The following is a 26,642-nucleotide window of genomic DNA, read 5'->3' as shown; positions in this document are numbered from 1 at the left end:
TATATTTAATATACATGTTCTTATTTTTCAATTGTTATCCAGTGGTCTTCTGGGAAGTCACTTTCTGACTGTGTTCCACTGAGTGGGATCCCATGTTTGTCTATTCTTTTTCATAGCCCAGCAAACTATTCTAGGAATCACGTTTTCCTCCCTTTTTCTGTGTGTGTGTGTGTGTGTGTATGGTATTCAGCTTTGTTCAGGTATTTTCCCACGTCATTATAGTTGTGCTTTTAAAGTTGTAGCAACGTTTTGGCAGAATCTCATCTGCCATCATGAGGCTTCTGTATTGTGTTCGTCTGTGAGTCAGACTTTTCCAGTTGTTTTACAGTCATCAGACGAACACAATACAGAAGCCTGATGATGGCAGATAAGATTCTGCTGAAACATTGCTACTACTTTAAAAGCACAACTACAATGACATGGGAAAATACCCAAACAAAGCTGAATACCATACATGTAAGTACCTGTAAAAACTTAAGAAAACAATTTACCTGAAGTTGTTAGTCCTCAAAGTCCTCAAAGCCTGAATAATATACTCTGTAATTTCTCAGTCTGAACTTTCCACTTTGCTCCTTAAACTAGCTTTGCTCTTCTCAGTGATGGAGAGATGATTAGTTGCTTCCTCCAGTTTTTCCCTTAGTATATTATTCATTTCTTTCTCCCTTGCATCAAAGGGAAGATATATGGGTATCTTCCAACTCATTCTCATTTTGTTAGGTTAGGCTGATTGATAGCACCTGGCTCAAGATTTCTTGGTAAGCCATTTGGCTAAGCAGGTCATGCTTTTTACTGACAATCTTCTTTCAAGACACTTCATTTAAAATATCTGGAGGCTGATGTTGTTCTGTCAAATTAAAAAAAAATCACCCTTAGTGATACATTGACTTTCAAATGATAGTCTTCATTCCACGTGGTATAAGTGAAGTTATGGTCACTGAATTTTTAATGTTGATTTATGTGAACTTTCTCATCAGGAACTGTCATGGTTTTGAATGCATCTCTCATTTAATTTATCGTACTTATTGGTTGGTTGGTATAATAGTATTGGTAACTGGCCCCAATCCGAAAACTCTAAGTAGCATATGACAAAATGGGCGTGTATGTATAAATCATATCTCCAAACTAATTCCTTGCTCAGTCTTGAGATTTATTTGATGGTTGTTAGTTGACTTACCAAATCAGAATATTTGAGTACTATTTGAGTACTGAGAATATTTGATTGCTGTAAAGGTAAAAATAAGACCACATTTGGGCTAAGTTGAGCCCCTTGGAAGAAAGGCAGAATATGAATGTAACAGAAAATAAAACTCAGAAGTTAATTTATATAAGAATATGAAATAATTGGATGGTTAGAGAGATTAATAATTATTTGGAGTTAAAATTTAGTGTGATTTCTCTACCTCATCCTTTCCTACAGGACTGGCTCAATTTGAGACAGTTATAGGGTGCAATAAAAGCTACAAAAGTGTAGAATTTTAAAATATATTCTTTTAATGTATTTTTGAATAGAAAACATGTGCTTCTTTTCTTTCATACTCCAGTTCATAATATTCCATATTTTAAAATCTCTTGAAATTTGTTCAGGCACTACTTCTTGGATATTCCAAAAAGAGTTTAGCTAGGTTATTAATGATAGAAAAAGTTAATACTTTTGCTATATTTCCAAATGGTGTCTTTTCTAACTGTACTTAATGTCCAAGTATAGTTAGAAAAGACACCATTTGGAAATATAGCAAAACTGTTAATTTTTAACTGGACATTAACATTTGAATCACTATAAGTCCCATGTATTTGCCATATGCTAAATAAATAAATCTAACTATACTTTAAAATTACCAGCAACGGGTGGTTTACCTACAAATATGGTTTTTTGTTGCTTTATATTTCAGATGATACCTACGAAGAAACATATGAAGATATTCAAAGTGACATTCCAAGTGAAGGTTATAATTCCTCCAAATCAGAGTGAGTAGGTAGTCTTTGACTGGCTGTCTGAACTTTGAGTCTTTTATATGACTGAGTACTTTGGCATTTTTATATATTGTACAGTTTAGGGGAAAGCTGGTGCTTTTTCCTATAGGCACACTAAAAATGCTGCATTTAGTGCTGTCTTCTTGGTCAAGTATGTTTATTTGTGTTACTACAGACCCTTTTTGGAGTATAGGAAATATTAAGAATCATATAGTTGGAAGGAATCTTAGATGTTATCCCATTCAACTCCCTGCTTGGAATTGGATCTATTATATTATCTCTGATAGTTTACTATCGAGCCTCTAATTGAAGATCGAAGTAAGAATTCACCACTTAATACAGGAGCCTCTTTATAGAGGCAGCTTGTATAGTCAGAAAATTCCTCCTGATGTTTAATAACCATAGTAACCATTTAGTAACCAACCTGTAGGTGGTCCTCAACTTATGACCACAATTGAGCCCAACATTTCTGTTGCTAAGTGAGATGTTTGTTAAGTGAGTTTTGCCTCGTGTTACGACCTTTCTTTACAACTTGTTAATTGAATCACTGCAGTTATTAAATTATTAACACGAAAGGGAATCGGGCTTCCCTACTGACTTGGCTTGTCAGAAGGTTACAAAAGAGCACCGCTTCATCCTGGGATACTGCAACCGTCATAAATACGAATCAATTGCCAAAAGTCTGAATTTTGATCACGTGACCATGGGGATGCTGCAAAGGTCGTAGATGTGAAGAACGGTCATAAGTCACTTTTTTCAGTGCCGTTGTAACTTCAAATGGTCACTGAATGAACTTTTGTACTAGGTGCCCTAGTGAGAACAATCAACCAATGGAACAGCTTGCCCTAGGAAGTTGTGGGAGCGCCATCACTTGAGACTTTCAAGAAGAGATTGGACTGCCATTTGTCAGAAATGGTGTAGGGTCTCCCGCTTGGGTGGGCGGGTTGGACTAGATGACCTACAAGGTCCCTTCCAGCTCTGATTATCTGTTATCTGTTGGGTTGAGGATTAACTGTACTACTTTAGAATATCAATTGGAACAGACTAGGCCAAAATTTCCTGACTTGATACCCAGCCAATTCATTGGACCAATTGCTTACAGAATACAAGTAGTGCTCTACTTACGGCCACAATTGAGTCTGAAATTTCTGCTCTTAAGTGAAACACTTGTTAAGTGAGTTTTCCCCTATTTTATGCCCTTTCTTGCCATAAGTTAAGTGAATCACTTGCAGTTCATAACCTGGTTGTTAAGTGAATCTGTCTTTCCCATTGACTTTGCTTGTCAGAAGGTTGAAAAAGGGGATCTCAGGACCTTGGCACACAGCAGCGGTCATAAGTATGAACCCGTTGCCAAGCATCTGAATTTTGATTACATGGTCATGGGGCTTCTACAAAGGTTGTAAGTGTGAAAAAATAGTCATAAGTCATCTTTTTCACTGCTGTGGTAACTTTGAACAGTCACTAAATGAACTGTTGTAAGTCACGGACCACCAGTATTCAACCAGCAGAAAGCCCTCAATCCAATTTTGAGAGCCTAAGATAGAGTACCCTATTACCAGAAATAATCTGCATGACCCTTCCCTATAGTGGTGCCCTTGGGATAAATTGGAATTGACTCCTCTCCACTACTACCAATCCCGCATGCCCCCACCCCAATATCTTTATCTAACCACCAGTAGTTGAACATAGCTCGGAACTAACTTCCACCCTGAGAGCAAAATCAGAAATAGATGCTTTTAGTAATAATCTTTATCTTTTCTCCCATCTTGCTCTCCCAGAATTTCTGGAAAAGGAATTATTCATTCCAGGAATTATAAAAGGTGGGTGTTCCTCAGAGTAACAATGCTAGAATATAGTAGGCTTCTTTTATTTATTTTTTTATTTATTTGATTTGATTTGTCAATCGCTTACAAGATAATAGGTATAAGTATAAACATGAGGAAATAGATACAAATAAATGGGGACAATAGGACAGGCATGGGAGGCACAATTGTGAACTTATGCACGCCCCTTACAGACCTCTTAGGAATGGGGTGAGGTCAATAGTAGATAGTTTGAGGTTAAAGTTTTGGGGGTTAGAGGATGTAACTACAGAGTCAGGTAATGCATTACAGGCCTTGACCACTCTGTTGCTGAAGTCGTACTTTCTGCAATCGAGTTTGAAGTGGTTTATATTGAGTTTGTATCTGTTGTGTCCTCTTGTATTGTTGTGGTTGAAGCTGAAGTAGTCATTGACTGGTAGGACATTGTATCAGATACTTTTGTGTGCTACGCTTAAGTCTAACCATAGCTGGCATAGTTCAAGGTTGTCCAAGCCCAAAATCTCAAAACTGGTGATATAGGGCAGGGGTCGCCAACCTTTTGGACCTCAGACCACCAAACTCATAATTTTAGATGCCAGGGACCACTAACTAGTTCTGTGGGCATGGCCTAATTTGTGGGTGTGGCTTGGTGGTCATGTGACTGGCTGGGCATGGCTTGTATGTCAATTTTATAAATATTTATATAAATATTGAATTTTTTTATAAAAAAGAGAAACTTTTACCCAGAATCAGGCAAAGCAGGCAGATTGAGTTGCTCACAGAATCATTGAGTGATCTATCTGCCATCGGCTAGCTCAGTCTCTCAAATTTGCTTGCTGTGAGTCTGCACTGAATTTGCTTGCAAGCAATCCTTCAGTCCTAAGGGAGGTTCAGCTGTGCTTAGCTAGAAAGCAAGAAATCCAACCATTTCCTGCTTCCTAGCTAATCTAAATCTCCCAGCACAGCAGAACAGATGATGGTCGGAAAAAGGAAAAATAGCAACTTAGCAGACAAGTTTGCTGGGTAAGGAGTGAGTGGGCGGGGAGGGTTCCCGCAGGCCATGTGGGCTGAGCAGCCTTGTGTTTCTGCACAGCCTGGATTAATTGCTTTTGGGGTGAGATTTCTCTGTGGCCTACCAAAATTTTCTCACAGCCCACCAGTGGGCCGCGGCCCACCAGTTGGCGACCGCTGATATAGGGTATTCTGTTGCGAGCAGAGGAGTGTAGTACTCTTCTAGTGAAATACTTCTGGACTTGCTCAATTGTATTACTGTCCGATAAACAGTGGGGATTCCAGACTGAAGAGCTGTATTCGAGTATTGGTCTAGCAAAAGTTTTGCATGCTCTAGTTAGCAATGTGATATTTCTGAGTTCTGAGCTTCTTCTGAGTTGTTTTTATGCCACACGGAGCATGGTTGTCGATGCCTTGGGAAGAATTAACTTGGTAGCAGTCTGCCTTCTGCTTTGACATATGTGGGTTTTTTTTCAGGGTTAACCAGCTGCTGAAGCACAAGGGAGCTGTTGAAATGGTCTTTGCTGTATGCTAGCATGAACTCTTTTAAGGGGCCGCGGCACAGTCTGCCTCTGAACACTGAACACTGGCTCCACCTTTAGATTTATACACCATTTGTTTCTCTAATGTTTTTGTAAAGAAATTCTAGAAACAGAGCAATTACATGCTGGTGCCAGAGGTCACAAATCAGAGGCATGTTGTGACCTCTTATTGTCTTTTCCCAACTTTATGTTCATAAAGAAAGACAATGTATAAAATGTTTATCTATAGTACCTTCACTTTGTTATTTGTTAATTTCTCTCTTTCTCTCTCTCTTTTTGTTCTAGGGATATCAAAATTGAAAAACTCAAAGGATTTGGAAAATTTTTCAAAGGAAAATTCAAAATAAAAAGCACACACATGAAAGAGAGTTCTCGGTATGTAATGTATTATGCCAATAGTATAAGTAGTCCACTAACTAATGACCATAATTGAGCCCAAAATTTCTGTGGCTAAGAGAGACAGTTGTTAAGTGAATTTTGTCCCATTTTACAATCTTACTTGTCAGAAGGTCACAAAGGGAGAATCACATGACCTTGGGACACAGCAGCAGTCATAAGTATGAACCTGTTGCCAAACACCTGAATTTTGATCACATGATCACGGGGATAACTGAAAAACGGTCATAAGTCACATTTTTCAGTGATTTTTAAACCTTGAACGGTCACTAAATGAACTGTTGTAAGATGAGGGCTACCTGTATATGGTATGTAGAGAATATACAGTATGTCCCTAATTAAGTCAAGCAAGAAGTCACATTGCAAGCAAGATTGGCAGGGGAAGCTATTCTATATGCAATAAACAACCAGCAAACTTCAACCCCCTTTGCACTGATGATCTTACCTAGCCTGATAATGAAACATCTGCAGTAAAACAATCTCAGAGAACATGAAGAACTCATCATCATCATCATCATCATCATCATCATCATCCATAAAAGGCATCTGCTGATTAATTTAAAGTGCCAGTCCTTGATTGTATTCCTGTGGTGTCACTATAGTGGCTGATGAACCTTTGAAGTGCTGGGTTACTGCAATACAAATCACAGCACTGTGAAGGTTACAACTTCTTAATTACTAGTTCAATAATACCATGTATGTCATTTAAATATAAATGGGATTGGAATAGCAATGCAAAAGCTTTAGATACATTTACAGAATGGCAAGGCCTTTCCCTTCCATCTTAACCCAGACTGAGTGGGAAGGGCAGAAATGTTAGTGAATGAGGAGCATTAATGAGGAGGAAGTTGAAGGAGAAAATGGTAGCTGGTAGGCATTTGAGAGGTTTCCACAAAAAGGAGGGGAAAAATAACTTATTTTTCAAAGCATCAGAGGTCAGGACAAGAAACAATGGATGGAAACTAATCAAGAAAGGAAGCAACCTAGAATTAAGGAGAAACTTTGAAATAGTGAGAACAATTAACCAATGGAAGAGCTTGCCTTCAGAAGTTGTGGGTGCTTCATCACTGGTGGTTTTTAAGAACAGACTGGACAGTCACTTGTCTGAAATGGTATAGGGTCAAACTCCAAGGTCCATTCCAGCTCTTCTCTGATTGATTGATTGATTGAACAAATACTTCACCTCTCAAAATAGAAATATGGGTCCTGAGGGTTGATTGACTGCGTTTTTTGTTCTGGGTTTAGCACAAATAAGTGTGACACTTTGTGGTAAGATTTAGCTTTTAGCTTTCTGCTTATCTCCATGCAGTTTGGGATGCTGGAAGAAGAAATTGACCATATTTATACGCAAGGGATTTGAACTGCATTGTTTAACTTTACTTCTCTTGGTTTATTTTTTAGTAAAGTGTAGTAAGTCCTGGAGGCCAAGTTTTCCATTAATACTGAGTGCTTGTCCAGGAAATTTTAAGCTGCTTTCGGGACCCTAGGTTGTTCTGTCATCAAGTACCTTACATTAGTCTTGAGATCTGTGAAAATGCTCTCAGGTTGAACATTTCCCTAATTTTTATGAAGAAACCTCAGTTGAAACCATAACTCTTTTCTAGGCTCCAAAAAATGTAATGCATTTTGGATATGTAAATGTGCTGCTTTCAGGAGTTGATAACAAAAATACTGTGAAGTTCAAATATTTCTCAATCCAATGTTTTTTTTTCCAACTATGGCTTTTTTATTCAGTCATATAATCTTTAAAATGAAGTGGTGCGGTGGCCTAGAGCGGAGCTCTCGCCTCACATTCAGGAGGCTGTGAGTTCGATCCTAGGTCGAGGCAGATATTTCTCTCTCTGGGTACTTTGAGATTGTATCTGCTGAATATAACTCCACATAGGCTATGGGAAGGGCATCCAGCCAGTAAACACACAGCTCCCTTCAGTTGCCAAGACTCCACCCTGCAAGGGATTATGGGGTCATTTAAAGATGACAACGACGATGATATAATCTTCAAAATTAAGAGTCACGCAAGTGTGATGGTGAGTATAGAAGTTGGTGCACCTGAAGTCCTGTTTGAAAACCTTAACTGCAGATGTGCAGCCAAATGTTATTTATAACCCATGCTGAAATGCACATTTGTTTTATTTGTCTTCTGCAGCAATCTTTCCCGTTCTGTACCAAACCTAGGTAAGCTTGCATGTCGAATAGATAAACTGACTCTCTTTTGAAATAACAGTTTTGGTCCTGTCCGCATGTGTGAGATTCTTTGGAATAGGCACCCCTCTTTTTATTTTGTAATTGTAAACAGAAAATATAGTGCCTGTTTAAAACTCTGCTTCTCATTTCTAACAGATCATTTTTTTTTATGATGGAGTCTAGCCAAGAAGGATTTTTAGCAGGTCTGCCATTGCTAATCTCTAATGCTACAGATTCAGCCTTTAAGAGTAAATTGATGCTATGATTATTCTTTTACACACTGAATTTATAGAGCTGCTGCAGACAAGTTAGATCTTTTCAGATGTTACAACATTCTTAGTTATTTTAACACTTATTACATAGCCATTAGTCCTTTAGGAAGCAATTTCTAGAGTGGGAAATTCTTAAAGAGACAAATGATCATTGTGACAGTCTCCTTTTACAAGGAAGTCACTTGGGGTTTCAAAAGTAGCCTTGCTCACTTTATGAATTCAAAAGCCATTCATTTTCTGGGGTGCACTGTAATTTTTTAGAAGTTGGTGATTAAGTTTGCTTATTTCCTACTGTCACTCCATTTGTTTCTCCTTTCATGTTGCATTTGGCAGACAATAAGATTTTAGATGTTTCTCTTTCTTAATTCTGGGAAAGTGTAAATAGTTAATCACACTCTCTGATTTTAGTTGCAGATGTCATGGCCCAGGAAAACTTCGTGTATAATGACATTGACCCAGAACAAAATGATACAAGGTAGGTAAAATAGTCGTGAATATATTTTTCTTTCCTATCTAACATTTCTCATGCCAATAAAACTTCCTTCAAATCTATAAAATTACAGCAGTATCCTTAAAATGTATGATGACCTCACTGGCTACAATAATATAAAATGCAATAATAAGGTTAATTAATTGATTATGTGCTTTTAGAACTGGCTCATAGTGACCAGGTAGATGGATTGTCTACATCAGAGGTCTCCAAACTTGGCAAGTTTAAGACTTGTGGACATCAACTCCCAGAATTCTCTAGCCAGCTGACTGGCCAAGTTTAAACTTGCCAAGTTTGGAGACTTCTGGTCTGCATGATGATCTATCCCTAACTTGGTCCTTCAGGTTTTCTAGCAGCACACCTATTAACCACTGAAACTGAATCCATCCAGCTTCCTGATAGTCATCCCCTTTTCTTTCTTTCTACCCTTTCTAGCATTAGAGCCTTCTTCAGAGAGCTGGATCTTTGTGTAATATATTCAAAATAAAATAATTTGAGCTTGGTCACTTATGTCTCTAATGAAAACTCTGGCTTGATTTGCTCATGTTCTTGGCTATCCATGGTATTCGGTGGAGTCTTCTCCAACACCAAGGTTCAAAAATGTCAATGCTATTAAGGCTAATATAGAAATATTAAGACAGATCTTTTTTGCCTTGGAATTTATTTTCAAAAACTCTGATGCATATCTGGGACATTTTGGGGGGAACTTATTTTATTCATTTATTCACAAAATTGTATCCCATCTTTCTTCCATGAGGTCAAGGCAGCTTACATACCATTCTTCCAATCCTGATTGTTATCCATACAAGATCCCGTAGATCACACCAAGAAACTGATGCCTAAATCTACTTTGATTAAAATTGGCTTAATTAAGGAATTACTATTTTTTAATCCCTTAATTCTTTTGTCTGTAAAGGCTTTGTGTAAGCTTCCAGCAACTTTATGAACTGAAATATTTTAAACTTTCTGGATAGCATGAATTGTTCCCGATACAAAATGAGCAACTTTGTATAGCCAGAAGAAGCAGAGTTTTCAGTGCCACACGATAAATGTTTCTCAGGCATTGTGAAGATCACTTTTCCATCTGTCTTCCATTATAGAATTAAAATGTCTTAAATTCCAGTGGTGGGATTCAAATTCTTTTATTATCAGTTCTGTGGGCATGGCTTGGTGAGTGTGGCAGGGGAAGGATACTGTAAAATCCCCATTCCCACCCAACTCCAGGGAAAGATCCCTATTCTCTCCCCACCCCACTAACCTGCTTTCCAGCTCCATTCTCCTGTGCAGGGCAACGAAAAAAGACCCAGCTGATCAGCTGGGACTCAGGAGGCAAAGAATCGATGGGTGGTATTCCAAACTACTCAAAATTTCTGCAACTGGTTCTACAGAACTGGTTAGAACCTGCTGAATGCCACCTCTGCTAAATTCTGTATTTTCCTCCACCCTAGTTTGATCTTGAGATTCTTCAGTTATACATAAAATTTCAGCTAAGCTCTCTGGTTAACAATATGGAACTGAGTGCAAAGAGTCACGTTGTTTTTTGGTAGGCATTATGGCTGAGTGTCTCTGCAGGTGATATACGTCAGCCCTGATAATAAAACTGAACCAGTTCTTCAGCAGCATGAGAATAATTGAGTATTAAATGCATTTTTGTGAGGAATGGAATGCTGTGGAGTCAAAGGCTGCTTGAAAATCAAATAGCCTTTTAATTCTAGCATCAGCTTTTTTGCTTTTTTCTTCTGCATTAAAACAAAATCCCTTGTAACTTTCCGGCTGGATGATAGCTGCTTGGTGCTCTGCTTGCCACCTATTGAACTACAGGTCTGGGTGGTACTGTAACTACATGATTCCTATTTGAAAATGGTTTTGTGATTCAGTGGTGCATGAAATGAGGCCTGTTATGTGGTATCTTAGTTGATCGTGCTGGTACTCATTGTCTCTCTGGAACTTCAGCATTTTCTGACATCCCTGACATTAGAAAACTGTGTTCTCTCTCCCCCTCTCCTTTTTTCAAGAGAGAATATTTGTCATAAAGATGGATATTTACATTTTTTTTGTTGCTGTTGAAAGGTAGAGAGAGAAAAAGCAAACAATAATCATGCAGAAAGATAAAGGAAGAATATTGGATGCATTTATTCTTGAAGGAATGGGAATTTCTAAAAATATATTATTTACATTTGTATTATTTATGGAAGAAGCAGAATATTAAACATTGGTACACAACATTTAATGCTATTCAACAGAAATTTTCCACTGTCACATCTTTCAAGTTGAGATTTTACATCTTTAACAATACAAAGCTGGAAGATTTATGTGACATCAAGTCTAAATTAGGCTGATCTGAAGTAGCCAAAGCATAGTTCAATTTACTGTAGAGTTTAGCAAAGAAAAAATTGACGTAGTCCCGGAAGCTAACATTTTTGGAGAAGTTCTGTCTTCTTATTGGCAAATGTGCACAGTTCAAAACACACAGCTGGTTTGTTCAGTTTACTGTTAGGCAGAAAAAAGGTTAGTTACCTGGCTTCAAGGTCATTTGAAGATTTTTCCAGATAAGGGCACCTGGTCTCTGATGCAGTTTTGGCAATGCCACTCTGAAAAATCCTGGTCCCACCCTCCATGATTCTCATATGTCCATTTGTTAGATTAATTCTGTACATGTGTCTTTCTTAGAAATCCCTTTAAAGTCAAGAAATACATTGTAGAAAAAAATAACAAGATGACAAAGGAGGAACAATCGTTTAGAGAGAGATTTATGGTAAGTTTCTTCTTCTTTTAAATAGCTTGGAAGATGTTGGCATGGTTACTGTTGTGTGTATGATATATGAAAATATGCTGTGCAATTTGTCATCTCTTGTCACGATACAGAACTATGAATAGCAACATTCCAGAAAACGATTCTCATTACATTATATTGTCATTAGAAATATGCATAAATTCTTAGTGGTAACCAAGAATTCTGGACCTTGTTTTGAGAGAAAAATCTGTGGTTGCAAAGTATATATATACTTTTTAATATAGTAATTTTATTAAAGATTGTAATTACAATATTAAAAACAAATACAAACTAAAATATACAATAAAAAGTAAAATGCATAGAAAAGAGGAGAAAAACAAAAAGTTAGAATACAGTAAAGAAAAAGAAAAGAAATATATAAAATATCAACAATTTTAATAATGTATCACTTTCAGTTAAAATACAGCAAATAATCTCCATCCCATATCTTATCTCTTATCTATAAACAAATCCATAAATACCTATTCATTTCAGTCCTGATGTCAGCAAGAGTCCATTAAGGGTTACCAGGACAATATAATATCTATTTTAACCTTGATCAAATGAACGAACTTTATATACCTTCCTCTTACTTCTAATAATGCAAACTGTTTTCGATTGATCACTACTTACCACAAAGTATATATTTTCTGGGAAAATTTCACCCAAGAACAGGTGTGCCACCTCACTTGTCCTTCCTGCTGTGCTTTCAACTGCTTGGACCTGTGGTAGAAGATAATTTTGGCCTTCTATGCTTGCCATCCATACCCCAGGGTTGCCCAGACCTTGGGCCTGCAATGGGAAGAAGATAGCTAAAAGCTCCTGAGGGTGGAACAGCTGGGGTGGTAGCAGCAGAGAGCAGCAGAAATAGCTGGTGGAGTGCAGGGCATCCAAAATGGCAGAGATGAGGGATGGAGATAGGCAGTGGGGGAAGTTGAAGCAGAGAGTTTATTCAGGACTGGAAAACGTGAAACAAGAATACAACTCTGAGGATGGTCAGAGCTACTATTCATTCAGTGCTGTCCTAACTTTGAATGGTCACTGAATGGTCATAACCCAAGGCCTACCTGCATGTCAAACCACTTTTGAAATCGGAACTTTTGAGGGCAGTAAAAAGTATGCTTAATGTATATTTAAAAACAAACTATAGGGAGTCCCTGACTTACAAACATTCATTTAGTGATCATTCAAAGTTACAACGGCATAGGAAAAAAAGTGACTTGTCACTATTTTGCACAGTTATGACTGTTGCAAAATGGTCACGTGACCAAAATCCAGGTGCTTAGTAATTGGTCCATGGTCACGTGACCAAAATCCAGGTGCTTAGTAATTGGTCCATGGTCACGTGACCAAAATCAAGGTGCTTGGCAGTTGGCTCATATTTATGATGGTTGCAGTGTCCTGAGTTCATGTGATCCCCTTTTGCTACCTTCTGACAAGCAAAGTCAGTGGGGAAACCAGATTTACTTAATAACCATGTTAATAATTGCAGTTAACAGTTGCAGTGATTCACTTAACAAGCGTGGCGAGAAAGGTTGCAAAATGGAGCAAAACTTACTTAACAACTTAGCAACAGAAATTTTAACTCAGTTATGATTGTAACTCAAGGACTACCTATATGCAAATGTTTAAAATCTTTGGCATCCTCAGTGTATCCTATCCAAAACTGTATCTGTAATAAGCTTTCGATTAAGTTTATGTAAACTGTAGCTTGATTTCTTTCCCCCTTTACTCTGCCACAGTATAATAAAGAAATCACAGTAATAAATACGGCAGTTGCACATTGCTCAAATACTCCTATCAGAGGAAACCTGGACTTGAGGATCTTGCCTGGAGAACAGCTTGAAGTTATAGACATCACTGAGGGAAATCAACTGATATGTCGGAATTCTGAAGGCAAATGTAAGGTTTCAAAAGGAATAAAACAGAAGAGATGAGCATAATAACGAAACCAAACACTGAGGGTGGGGTCAGAAATCAGAAAAACTGTTTTTTTTTTGCGGGGGTGGTGGTGGTGTTGCAGTTTGGCCATCCTAGTATGATACAAATGTAGGATATAAAGAACTATACGTAGTTTTTGCACTTGAATATTTTTGATTATATGTTTGAAAGGTTTATTTGTAACTCTGTGACTAAAATTTCTAACAAAGCTCATCCTCTAGTAATGTATTTTATTTTATCTTTCCTAGATGGGTATGTGCTATTAGAACATTTGAATTTCAGGTAAGATTTAAAGTGGCTCAGTTCTTCTGAGACACGGGATTAGCTAAAATCAGAACCCATAGTAATTCAAAGCTGTAGTTTTTCTATGGATGACACCATTTGTATGTGGAGTAAATGTAGTTTTGTGTTTTTTCCTATTCAGGCACTAGTGCTGTACAACTGAAGGCCAACACGTGTGACTTATGGAAGGATGCTGTAGGCACAATACAGGGGAAATAGTCTGCAAGAATGTTCGTTGCTTAGGAAAGAAAACAAAAAACGGAGTTGTGGACAACACACTCAGTCTGAATTCTTCAGAAGCTGACAACTGCTACTTTTTGAATGATTGTCATAAAAGTAACTTTTTAAAAAAGAATGCTTGATATACATGTTTTCCTGTCCAAAGTTTATCAATCTAGGTGCAGAGTTACAAATAACTTAGTATCATTGTCTGTAAAAACTTTTTTTTCAAACTTTATTTCAAATTACAACTCTTCCCAGAGCAGCTCTTTTTAACGGTAATTGCAAATGTCACTTTGGTTCTTTGGATACTGTATAGCAATACTTAGTCTTTGTGTGCAAAATATATTACCTGCTTTTGACACATTTTTTTGTATGTATTTTGTCAATGTTAGGAGTATCACACTTAGTTTTATACTTAATTGTGTATTTAATTAGTGTAAGAATTTGTGGACTTAGCATTGAGAAAAAATATTGGGAGTCCATTTGATGCACTATTTTTAAATATAAATTGGAGAAATAAAGTATGAATTGGCAATTAAAACACATTTGCAGCTAAGTGTACAGCTTGGCATAAAACTTTGCAGAACTTAAACACATACTAAGAAGTGTTTATTGTTTCATTTAAAAAAAAGAAAAAAACAGAATTGTATTTAACTGTGATTATTTACCAATATAATGAATATTGCAATCAGAATGTTTCCTCTGTGTTGGAAAGTCCTGTTTGTTTTAAATCTGCTGTCAAAAGATGCAGAGTGGGCAGGAAATATAAAGATGAAGTTCCATTGTGATACCTGCCTGAACAACTTTGTTGTTACCCAAAGGAAAGGGATTTTACATTCTTCCAGAACAACTTATGATCAGGCAACAGTATAAAAACTTTGTCCCTACTACTGGTGCCTCTCAACTTATTCTTATGATTTTTATGACTAAAGGGAAAACGTCATTCTGACTATGTCATCATTGGAGATATATATATATATACACACATACACACACACACACACACACACACACACATACAGTCCTTGTTTAGTGACCATTAGCAGCTATGATGGTAATGAAAAGGTAACTTTACAACCAACCCTCACATTAATGAGCTTCCCAGGTCTGTAAAGCAGGAAGGAAAGCAATCACTGTTTCACTTAACAAAATGCCAGTCTCTACTGTGGTTGCGAAATGAGGACTACCTATAACAAATTCAAATAGTGCGCCTTTCAATTTAAGCTAATGCAAATTATAAATTGATAACATTGATAACAATTTGTAGTTAATGTGATGCTAGTCGAGTCTAGCGCACTGTAAGGCGATTAATTTTCTCAAGGGCCACATAAGAAACTGGGATTGTTATGGAGGGCTGTCACCATGGGCTGCAGAGGGACAGCCAAAAGGCCAGATGTGGTCTGTGGGTTGTAAAATGTCCAAGTGCGGTCTACTGCATGCATAGTTGCTGTTGGGGTTTTAGATGATTGTTGCGATGCAAAATGGAGAAAACTTTCCATTTGACAAAAGCACCCCCCCCCCAAAAAAAAGAGGCTCATTTTAAAGAACTAAACTGAATATAGAACCATGGTGATGAACCTATGACATGTGTGCCAGGAGCGCCATTACTACCGGCTGTGAGCCCTCGCCCAGAAAAGGTCTACTGCAGATTGTTGGGTATCTAGCTCACAGGAGACACGCATGCATGCACAGAAGTGCACAGCGAAATCACGCAGGTCATGTGGGCATGGGGGGGGGCACATGCATTGCCTTCTGGGTTAAACAAGCGCGTGTGCAATTATCGGCACTGGAGCCCAAAAAGGTTAGCCACCACTGATATAGGACATCAGGTATATTTTGCGTACGGCTTTCTCTTCTAGCTTCTCCTCTGTTCACTTGATTTATTTTAAATATTTATGAAATCTTTTGTAAGGAATTCATGGTAAGTTTTCATCCATTAGAAAGCAACAAAAAAATTCTAAACCACTTAAAAGTCACTGAAAGTTGCCGGTAACAATCTTACTACCATTTTGGGCATTACCTACTATTTTTTAAACTTTTTACTATGATATTTCAATAAGACACACATTTTTTTTTTCTTAAAAAGTTTTCATTTCCAGTTTCTATTAAGCTAGAATCAATTGTCCTGTTTTCCTTAAAAGTACAGGGCAAATTTGAATAATGCAACAATGACATTATTGGCCTACTTTATTTTTATTTATTTTTATTTGTCAATTGCTTACAAGATAATAGGTATAAGTAAAAACATAGTTATGAATACATGTATACATATAAGAAAAATAAAAAAATATATAAAAGAAACAACAGGACAGGGACGGTACAGACATTGGTGCGTTTATGCACGCCCCCTACAGACCTCTTAGGAAAGGGGTGAGGTCAATAGTAGACAGTCTAAGGTTAAAGTTTTTTGGGGAAAAAACCACAGTCAGGTTCCAGACATTGACCACTCTGTTGCTGAAGTCGTATTTCCTGCAATCAAGTATGGTGCGATTAACCTTGAGTTTGTATCTATTGTTTACCCTTATGTTGTTATGGCTGAAGCTGAAGTATTCATTGACAGGTAGGACATTGCAATGTATGATTTTATATACTATACTTAGATCAGACCGAAGGCGATGTAGTTCTAGGTTTTCTAGGTCTAGAATTTTGAGTCTGGTGGCATAAGGTATTCTGCAACAAGTAGAGGAGTGGAGAACTCTTCTTGTGAAATATTTCTGGACTTTCTCAACTGTGTTAATATCAGATACATAATGTGGGTTCCAGACTGATGAGGTGTATTCAAGTATTGGTCTAGCAAATGTTTTGTATGCTCTAGTTATCAGTATAATATTACCAGAGAAAAAGCTACGTAAGATTAGGTTAACAACTTTTAACGCCTTTTTGGCTATGTAGTTACAGTGGGCTCTAGCACTTAGGTCATTTGAGATGAGTACTCCAAGATCCTTGACAGAGTTTGGATCATCAACAAGGTCTTGACTATTCAGCCTGTATTTTATTTTCTGATTATTTTTTTTTTGCCAATATATAGGACAGAGCATTTATTTGTTGAGATTTGAAGTTGCCATTTGTTTGCCATTCTGATACATGGTCAAGGTCTTTTTGAAGGGTAGCAGTATTGTCCGTGGTGTTGAATAGCTTTACATCATCAGCGAAGAGAACGCAGTTGCTCTTGATATGATCACAGAGGTCATTTATGTAGAGTATGAAAAGAGTTGGTCCTAGAACACTGCCTTTGGGGACACCACTGTTGACAGGTACAGAATTTGATAGGACACTCCCAATTTTGACCATTTGTTGTCTGTTTGACAGGAATGTTTCTATCCAGTTATGCAGTTGTCCAGAGACACCGTAAGATTTTAGTTTTAGGAGTAGTTTGTCGTGTACCACTGAATCAAAGGCTTTACAGAAGTTTATGTAGATTGCATCTATTGCTTTGCCATGATTGAGTTGTGTAGTCCATATGTTTTTGCACTGTAAGAGTTGCAGATTACATGATAGTTTTTTTCCTAAAACCAAATTGTTTATTAGAGAGTAGGTTGTTTGTTTCTAAGTGGAGGATGATGGATTGGTTAATAATTGATTCCATGACTTTACAGGTGATGCAGCATAAAGAGATTGGTCTGTAATTTTCAACTAGGCTGGGGTCTCCCTTTTTGAAGATGGGCATGACCGTGGCTTGTGACCATAGTTTTGGCAAGGAGCTGGTCCTGAAATATTTTTCAAAGATTATGCTTAGAGGTTCAGCTATGGCGGTGGATACCTTTTTTAAGAAGTAGGCACATATTCCATCCAGTCCAATAGATAGGGATGGTTTTAGATTGCGTAGTGCTTTTTCAACATTGTCTTCTATAAAATCGATATGTATTAGATCATTGTAGTTCTCTGTGGTTCGACTAGGAAATACTGGGCATGATCTATTGCTGTTTACAAATACTGAGCCAAAGAATGTGTTAAAGAGGTTGGCTTTAACAGTGTCATCATTGCAGTCTTTACCATTAGGTCCTTTCAGGGGTGGGATAGACCTTGAGTCTTTTAGTTTGTTTACAAATTTGTAGAAAGCGCAGGTGGAATCAGTGTGTAGAAGGTTTTCTTCTTGTTTAATATGATAATTGGTGCATTCAGTTTTTATCTGGTGGCATAAATTTTTGTATCGGCTTTTGAAGTTGGCAATGTGACCAGATTTGTTTTTCCACCAAAGTGATTTCTTTTTGGATTGAAGCTTCCTTATTGTTTTGGGTAATTTGTTTTTTCTGGTTTTGGGAGTTGTTAATGGTACATATAATTTGATGACTCTTTTGACTTCAAGTAAAAATATGTTGTAATGGTCTTCTACAGTATTGCATCCAGAGAATAGAAACTGGCAATCAAGGGATGAGAGGTCATTGTTTATAAGATCATAGTTGCCTTTTTTGAAATTATAATTCGGGATTCAGTCATTGTGATGATTTTTGTGTGGATGTATGTTGAGACAAAAGTCAATCATGTTGTGGTCACTGTTTGAAAAGAGTTCTTTAATTTGTATTCCGTAAATTGAATTCAAACTATTGCAGATGAGATCGAGGCAGTTGTTAAGTCTAGTGTTGTTGGTTACTAGTTGTTCTAGTCCTAGATTTGTTACTGCATTGTAGAAGGTTGCATGTGTGGGTTCAGTTGTACATTCATTAAGGGTCCAGTTAATATGAGGTAGATTGAAGTCACCAAGAAAGATAAAAGTGTGTGGGAAGGATGCTGCCCATCTTAGTAGTTTATTTAGGTTGTTTGCATGTTCGATGTCATAATCAGGGGCTCTGTAACATAGTAAGAACCGAAATGTGATATTTAAGGACAGTTCACAGATGATGGTCTCAGGAATAGCAAACTCCTGGGTAACTTGGATGTTTTTTAGATGTAGGGACTTTTTATAGAAGATAACACCACCACCACCTCCTCTATGGATTTCACAATCTGATCTGTAAACATGATAGTCTCTTACTGTGGTAATGGAGTCAGGGAGGGATACTTCAGGGGTGGGATTCTACCAGTTCGCACCTGTTCGCTAGAACCAGTTAATATTCTAAGCAGTTCAGAGAACCGGTTGTTAGAAGAAATTACTGGCCTAATCCTGTAAGGAAGGCAGAAGGAAACATTCTGGTGTTGCTTATGGAAACTGCCTCTCCGTTAACCCTTATTACATTCTTGGCAGGACTAGACTTCCTGTCTCAGGAACTTCTCTGGGGGTTTTTCCCCTCCTTTGCTGGTACATTGCTTGTGTGGAGTGACCATTCAAAGTTACAATGGCACTGAAAAAAGTGACTTGAGTGTTTTTCATACTGTTGCAGCATCCCATAGTCATGAGAGCCAGGCGAAATGGTGCCTCAATGTGAGTGATATTGAGTTGGCCATGCCAGCCAATAACATGCCCACCAAGCCATGTCCAGCCAGTCACATGACCACCAAGCCACGCCCACCAATTAAGCCATGCCCACAGAACCGATTGTTAAAAAAATTGAATCCCACCCCAGCTTACTTGTATTAAAGTAAACAAAAGGAAGTGACCTGAGTCTGTTGTTCAAGTTACTGGCAGGGGGGGCGGGGGGAGTGCAAAATGAACACAACTACGAGACTACGAGCATAGATATTGCACATATTTGTCAAGGGTGTGAACGTTTTCTTTTTCTGTGAAAACCATCACAATTGGATAAATGTAATGAACATTGTATCTATGTCATTTATCAAATGGACAGGCAGATTTCTACTTACCTTGCTCCAAAACAGAAAAATGCAAAACACAATAAGGTAGTGCCCCCCCAAGTCCCAGTCCATGAACCGGCATCGGGCTGCGACATGCCAGAAACCAGGCTGTGCAAACAAGGAAAGCCCCATTTGCGGGATGTAGGCAGCACACACGACCACGCTCCCTCCAGTTCGTGGCAAAACCTCTCTCCACGGAACTGGCTCTTGGTGCCCAAAATAGGGCATACAACCCAACATGTGAGTGTCAATACGTTTCTCAAAGTAGATAAAAGTGAAGTTTGTCAACAAAAGTTGTCAGCAAAAAAGAAAGAAAGATGGAATTTAGAAAAATGGTTGTCTGAATTTGTTCTTGGTCATAGAATATTCTTGTTTTTGTTTTTAATGACAATTCCCTGGAAATTTACATTTTCTCTAAGCACAGTGCTGAAAACAACCATAACAACAGTATTTATATTTCTAAATTTTTAAAGTATAAAAGGGCTGAAGAGTTCACATGAGAAACTCATGTGTTTACATTTTTATAATGTTTATTGAAGTGCAATGTCAACCATGAAGTAATAATCACATGCAATGAGATACAATAAACTTTTTTCAGCATAAAAATAGGTACATGAAACTTCAATTATCCTTTTTTTAATATAAAAAAAAACCACAATGTGCTTGTGCTGACTTCTAACTTATATCAGCTGAATAAATATCAGTTCAAAACAATCTGGACTACCTCCTCTATAAATAACAGTTAAACATGAAAGCATCAGTGAATATTATTTTGTAAAATACTACCTTTCCATACGGATATTGATAAATTTTACTCTGCCTGGTTATGCAAATCCTATGAATTTTCTTACTGAAAACAAAATCTGAGGCAAAGCAACACTTTATTTTCTTAATTCCACCAGCTGTTATTCTTAAAAGCAACTTCTGCTAATTTCTACTTAATTTTCAGTCATCTTATTTTCCCCTTACTTATCTTTTAGGGAAAAACAGCCCCTTTCCTCCCCCAGTTTCTTCTCAGAGTTTTAACAGTACTGTTTTCCAAAAATACAGTAGTTTCAGGATACAAATATATAGTCCTATAGCTTGTATTTTGTACATTGAAGAAAAAACAGTCATACTGAAAAAAAGAAATAGTGCTAGATATGCATACCAGTGTACCTTAATGTGGAAAAAAAATGTAATTTCACTTCAAATTAGGGATGAAATAATACTGGAACACTGGTAATCATTCAAAAGTTTTGTGAGTTTTCCAATAATTACTTAGGAAAATGCATAGACAAACATGTCAACTTTTCAAATAAACAATGTTACATTATCTTAGTTACTTAAGTTACATTTAGGAGAACTATTAAAATGCTTAAACTGGGGACTAACTTTTATTAAATCTGTCAATACAATTCGACCATTTTCACCGTTATGACCTTTCCAGCATTCCCAGTGATCATGGGATCAAAATTCAGATGTTTGGCAACCGGTTTGTATTTAGGACAGTTGTGTCCCAGGGTTATGTGATTCCCTTTCGCGACCTTCAGACAAGCAAAGTCAACGGGAAAGCCATATTCTCTTTAACTGCAGTGATTCACTTAATAACTGTGTCAAGAAAGGTCATGAAATGGGACAAAATTCACTTAACAAATGTTTCACTTACAACAGAAATTTTAAAACGGCTCACTTGGATGTGCGGTGCCATTTGAAAGTACCAAGGAAGTAGCATTAACACTAAGGGTTAAGATAAATTCTGGAAAGGAGTGCAAGAGATGTGGAGGAGAAAAGCCATATTAAGATTTTAGTCAAACATGGATGCAGCTTAATTACATTGATACCAGTAGTATAGAATGGAATGGAATTCTTGATTGGCCAAGTGTGATTGGCCACACAAGAAATTTGTCTTGGTGCAAATGCTCTCAGTGTACATAAAAGAAAAGACACATTCATCAAAAGTCAAGAATCATAAGGTACAACACTTAATAATAGTCGTAGGATACAATAAGTATTGTTAAGGGGCAAAAAGCTGCCTTGCACCGAGTTAGGCCACTGGTCTACATAGAAAGACTGGTGAATTAGCCATGGGCTTCCTTGATGCAATGGGCTTCCTTATGTCAAACATATGAATGTTTATGCTTTGATGGCCACTTTTCAAAAATGGGCTCCTTACAGAAGGCTCTATCAAATGAAACAGTACAGCTAGTCAAGAGATCAAAAGTGGAGTGAAGATCAAGTAAAACACCTTTCTGAAGATCTGAATACTCCAATGATCAAGTTCATTCTTGGCCACAGTGTGGTTTCTAAATTGACTTAGGGCCACAATGGAGCCCCAAATTTATGTTGCTAAGTGAGACATTTTTAAAGTGGTCTTTACCCCACTTGCTTGGCACATTTGTGAAGTGAATCACTGCAGTTGTTAACTTAGTAACAGGATCATTAAGTGGATCTGGCTTCCCCATTGACTTTGTTTGTCAGAAGGTGGCAAAAAAGGGATCATGTGACCTTGGGACACCGCAATTGTCATAAATATGAACCAGCTGTCAAGCCTTTGAATGTAAACCACATGATCATGGTATGATCCCATCATCATGATACTGTCATAAGTATGAAAACAGTCATAAGTTACTTTTCCCAGTGCCATTGTAATTTTGGAACAGTTACTAAACAAAATGTTTAGTTGTAAATTGAGACCTACCTATAACTCTGTAGAGCAGGGGTCCCCAAACTTGGCAACTTTAAGACTTGTGGACTTCAACTCACAGAATTCTGGGAATTGAAGTCCACAAGTCTTAAAGTTGCCAAGTTTGGAGACCTTTGCTATAGAGATTCATAAGTCCTGCTTAGTAAAACATACATTAACTACTATTAAGCTAGGACTCATCACGAATAACACTTTGGTTGCACAGCATGATTATAGTAACAAATGTTGTCACATGCAAATGTTATCAATTAGGCAAAGTGATAACAGAGACAGTACACTTCAAGTATTTTAAATAACCTGTACCTATGGTAATGAAGGGGATAGACTTTTCTGCAAAATGAGCAAACATGGTACATTCTGTCATTTTTAGCTCCAGGTGCAAGAAGGCACAATTTTCTATATTTAACTCAGATCACATATTCAAACAAAACAAAACAAACAAACAAACAATGCTACTGTGGAAGAAATTAGGATAATGCAGTGGCCATTGGAAATTTTTTCTTCCAAGGAAATTAACCCTACTTAAAATTCAATCTAAGTAGCCTTGTTTGAAATCCACAACCTAAAGTATTACACCACTATTATCTGTGAATGAAAGCTTGTTATATGAGCCACCATTCTCACTGTCTTTACACATTCTGTATTGATTCAAAGGGATGTTTGGGGGAGGGGGGGAATTTAGAGGAATTAGTGATTTTCTAACTGGAACATGCCGATAAACCAGTGATTGAAAATTGTACTTTTCACTTCAACAGTGTAGAAATGCGTTTATCCTGTTTGTTGGGGGAAAACAACATCACTATCAATCCTCACTTAAATAGATCGGTAACAGCCAACTGAATCTATACTGAATACCACATTAGCTCCATAGCTCAAGCACTGCCCTTTCCTAAGGCAAAAGGGTAATTCATCTTAATTCTAGCCATCCTTTTGACAATTCAGCAGACAATTTGTGTACATCCAAATTCCAGTCCCGACTCCACAGTGAAAATGCAATAGTCAGAGGGGTCTTTACACGAGCAAACAAAGATAAATTTCAGTTGGCCATAAGACTATAATTGTGTTACAATCAATGGTGTTTTGTTAAAAGTATCTTTCACACATGTGATGTTCCTGATACTTACTGCTTGAGCCTTACCGGTAATCTGAATTGGATATTAAAAAAAGAGGTAAAGTGCAACATGGATGTAAAATAATAACATGGACATTAAGCAGTTGCACCCTTTCTGAAAACATCTGCTTCCATCCAGATGGATGAAACATTTTTTAGCAGGGCAGGAAAAAATTACATTCAGCTTAAACTGAGAATGATAATAACCATCCTTTTTTTTATTAATAGAGCTTCTTTCCTATCTTCTTTGCATCTCCATCTTCAACTTTCATTGGGAGCACTTTTATTCCTTATAGAGTGTACCTCTGCCTTTCTAGACTTTCAGATTTTGAGAAAAATAAAACTAGTTCAAGTATTATGCATCCTGTAGACCAGGGATGGGGAACTATGGCCCCTTTATGACTTGTGGACTTCAGCTCCCAGGCTGGCTCAGGAATTCTGGGAGTCATACAGGGGCCATAGTTCCCCACCTCTGTTGTAGACCTACCTAGCGCTAGACAGCAATTTCCAACTAACTTGGCCTTTGGCCTTGCTAGTTGGGAATTCTGAGAGTTTCTGTCTCCACACAAATGAAGAGTGCCAGATTGAAATATGACCTGCGATTAAAAGGAAAGCTTGGCTTCCCCTATGGCTTCCCATATATGGGCTGCAAACAGATACAAGAAAATGCTTTTTGCTGGCATGCCAGAGAGCTTTGCATTCTAGCTCCAGTAATCCTAGGTGTGGGTTTCTCTGAATTAAGTGTTGACAACAGGAGAGGCTGCATACATATATGTTTATGTAAGAACAAGAAGCATGGTCAGACAACATTCCTGAAACTCTATAAATCCATACTTCATACTCAGAGGCCCGTTTACACAGCCTTTCATGTTACAGGTAGTCCTCAACTTACAACAGATCATTTAGTGACTGTTCAAAGTTACAACGGCAGTGAAAAAAGTGGCTTACGACCATTTTTCACATTTATGACCGTTGCAGCACCCTCCATGGTCACATGATCAAAGGTCAGATGCTTGGCCACTGACTCATGTTTATGACAGTTGCAATGTCCCGAGGTCATGTGATCATCTTTTGTGACCTCCTGACAATCAAAGTCAATGAGGAAGCCAGATTCATTTAACAATCTTGTTACTATCTTAGCAACTGCTGTGATTGGCTTAACAACTGTGCAAGAATGGTCGTAAAATGGGTCAAAATTCACTTAACCACTGTCTTGCTAAGCAACGGAAATTTTAGAGTCAATTGTGGTCGTAAGTCAAGGCCAATCTCTACATACATCCATATTCAGCAAAACAGTGACTGTACTTGCTATTCCTTTAATTGCATCAAAGTTCATTAAATGAAGGCAATCATGTAAAACAATATCCTCCAATAAGGAGAGGGGGGAAAACATGAGCATCTCAACAATCATTTTCAGATAAATGACTGTTGAGATGCCATATCAAAAAATGAGAACATTTCAGTTTTTGAATTATTTGGTTCCATGCCAAGTAATTTGGCTAAAATTATTTCCCCATTTTGTCTAAAATAATGTTTTGACTCCATCATAGTTTATACCTGCTAGATTTTAGCCTGTTATTTTAATTCCACTTCAATTTATCAACTTATTAATATCAAGTATTATTAGTATGAAGTATTAATAATTATTACAAATAGCTATCATAAAATTAAAATAAGAACTGAGCCTAAATAAAAACTCTGAAACAATGTACTGCAGCATCTACAAAGTGTGCTTTCATCCTCATGTTCAAAGAATACTACCATTTCCAATAATAAAATGTTTTGTTACTACACATTTAGTAAACATGATGCCCTGTGTCTTTTCTTATATGTATACTGAGAGCATTTGCACCAAGACAAATTCCTTGTGTGTCCAATCACACTTGGCCTATAAAGAATTCTATTCTATTTCTTGAAGTAGCGTAAAGAAAACGAACACTAAACGTAAGTCATTCCTGCTTTATCTGTACCTCAACAAAGTCACAGGCAGTTAAGCTTTAGAAGTACACAAAAGCCCTAAGGTCTGGAACAACATTGTCAAATTCATATTCTAGTTCTCATGAAACAGTATTGTAAAAGGATGATGTCAGTACTAAAAAGGCAAACATGTTTTCCTATTGAAGGGGAAAATGACAAAGCTTCACTCACAAAACAGCGTTATCTGAAATCTAGAATTCAACAAACTCGTTATGTTTCAAGGTAATTAGTGATTGTATAGAAAATGCCCATTAATCTGTTACTTTTAAAAATGTACTGGGGACACTCTCAGTGCAACAGTTACATGTGACTCCCTTATGACAGATATTAAGATAATGCCGTGACTTTAAACTGCTCTATTTGTAGACTTAAAAAGAAGTTTTTTGTGATTAATAAAAATGACACACGTCAAAATGTCAAGTTTCCTGTTTATCATGGTAAAGAAACACCAATGTTATGCATTCATGATGGAGCATGTCATCACCCAAGACCACTCTGGACTGACTTTTGATTATGCACAGTGACTTGCTGAAAAAATATTCACAGTCATTTATTGGCAATATCTACTTCATCTCCCTGCTGCACAACTTTTGGCTCCATAAATTATTCTCAGATTCTGGGGATGAAAGGATACTAGAGCCAACACGACTATCAAGATGCGTATCCATTTTTTTTGCCTGTGTTAGAATGTCCCTAATGATCTGGAAGTGAGATGTCAGAAATGAAGATTAAAAAACAACAAAAATGGGCCTTAGTAATTGAAAGAGATTCTTGATTTGACCAAAGGGTGAACTGGGAAATATCCTTGTCTGTGAAAGATCTCAAATCCATCCACTTCCACAGCTGGCTTCTGTGGCAGTGCCAAAGATGCTCCTTTTGGATCAATGTTTAAAACTAAAACAAATAGACTCCCCTATCTTTTTTTCCCCTAAAGGATAGATTAAATATTTTGGATAGCAATGCTCTATGTTCTTACTTAAACCTATGTCTACCCAAAGCCAGTGGGACTTATTTTCTGAGCAGACATGTACAGCAGGGGTCCCCAACTCCTGGTCCACGGACTGGCACCAGTACGTGGCATGCCAGCAACCAGCCCACGCAAAACAAGCAACATCCCTCCTGCAGTATACAGGCAGCATGCAAAACCACACCCCCTCTGGTCCATGGAAAATCCTCTCTCCATAGAACCGGTCCCTGGTGCCCAAAAGTTTGAGGCCCACCGACGTACAAGATTACCCTACAAGTGAATGAA

At 37.5% G+C, this 26,642-nt stretch overlaps 1 protein-coding gene across 5 annotated transcripts in view; it reads left to right on the top strand.

The window, feature by feature from the left end:
* Positions 1-14,834, top strand: part of FYB2 (FYN binding protein 2) — a 35,394-nt gene extending 20,560 nt beyond the window's left edge. For 2 of the 5 annotated variants that reach the window (XM_087929967.1, XM_026707161.2), the window contains exons 10-18: positions 1,890-1,965; positions 3,750-3,791; positions 5,612-5,701; positions 7,869-7,897; positions 8,587-8,653; positions 11,339-11,423; positions 13,184-13,343; positions 13,631-13,664; positions 13,807-14,834. In XM_087929967.1, the coding sequence (XP_087786093.1) occupies positions 1,890-1,965; positions 3,750-3,791; positions 5,612-5,701; positions 7,869-7,897; positions 8,587-8,653; positions 11,339-11,423; positions 13,184-13,343; positions 13,631-13,664; positions 13,807-13,813 (590 nt within the window). In that variant the 3' untranslated portion in view covers positions 13,814-14,834. Of the gene's footprint in view, positions 1-1,889; positions 1,966-3,749; positions 3,792-5,611; positions 5,702-7,868; positions 7,898-8,586; positions 8,654-11,338; positions 11,424-13,183; positions 13,344-13,630; positions 13,669-13,806 lie in introns of those variants that run through there. The other 3 variants (XM_087929968.1, XM_026707165.2, XM_087929970.1) reach the window with 2 other exon arrangements.
* The last annotated feature ends 11,808 nt before the right edge of the window (positions 14,835-26,642 follow it).

The sequence above is a fragment of the Pseudonaja textilis genome, chromosome 3 (genome assembly GCF_049901715.1).
Source record: "Pseudonaja textilis isolate UNSWEBS1 chromosome 3, rPseTex1.2, whole genome shotgun sequence".
Lineage (NCBI taxonomy): Eukaryota > Metazoa > Chordata > Lepidosauria > Squamata > Elapidae > Pseudonaja > Pseudonaja textilis.
Note: the sequence above shows the minus strand (reverse complement) of the source record. Positions and strands in the feature narration are given on the sequence as shown.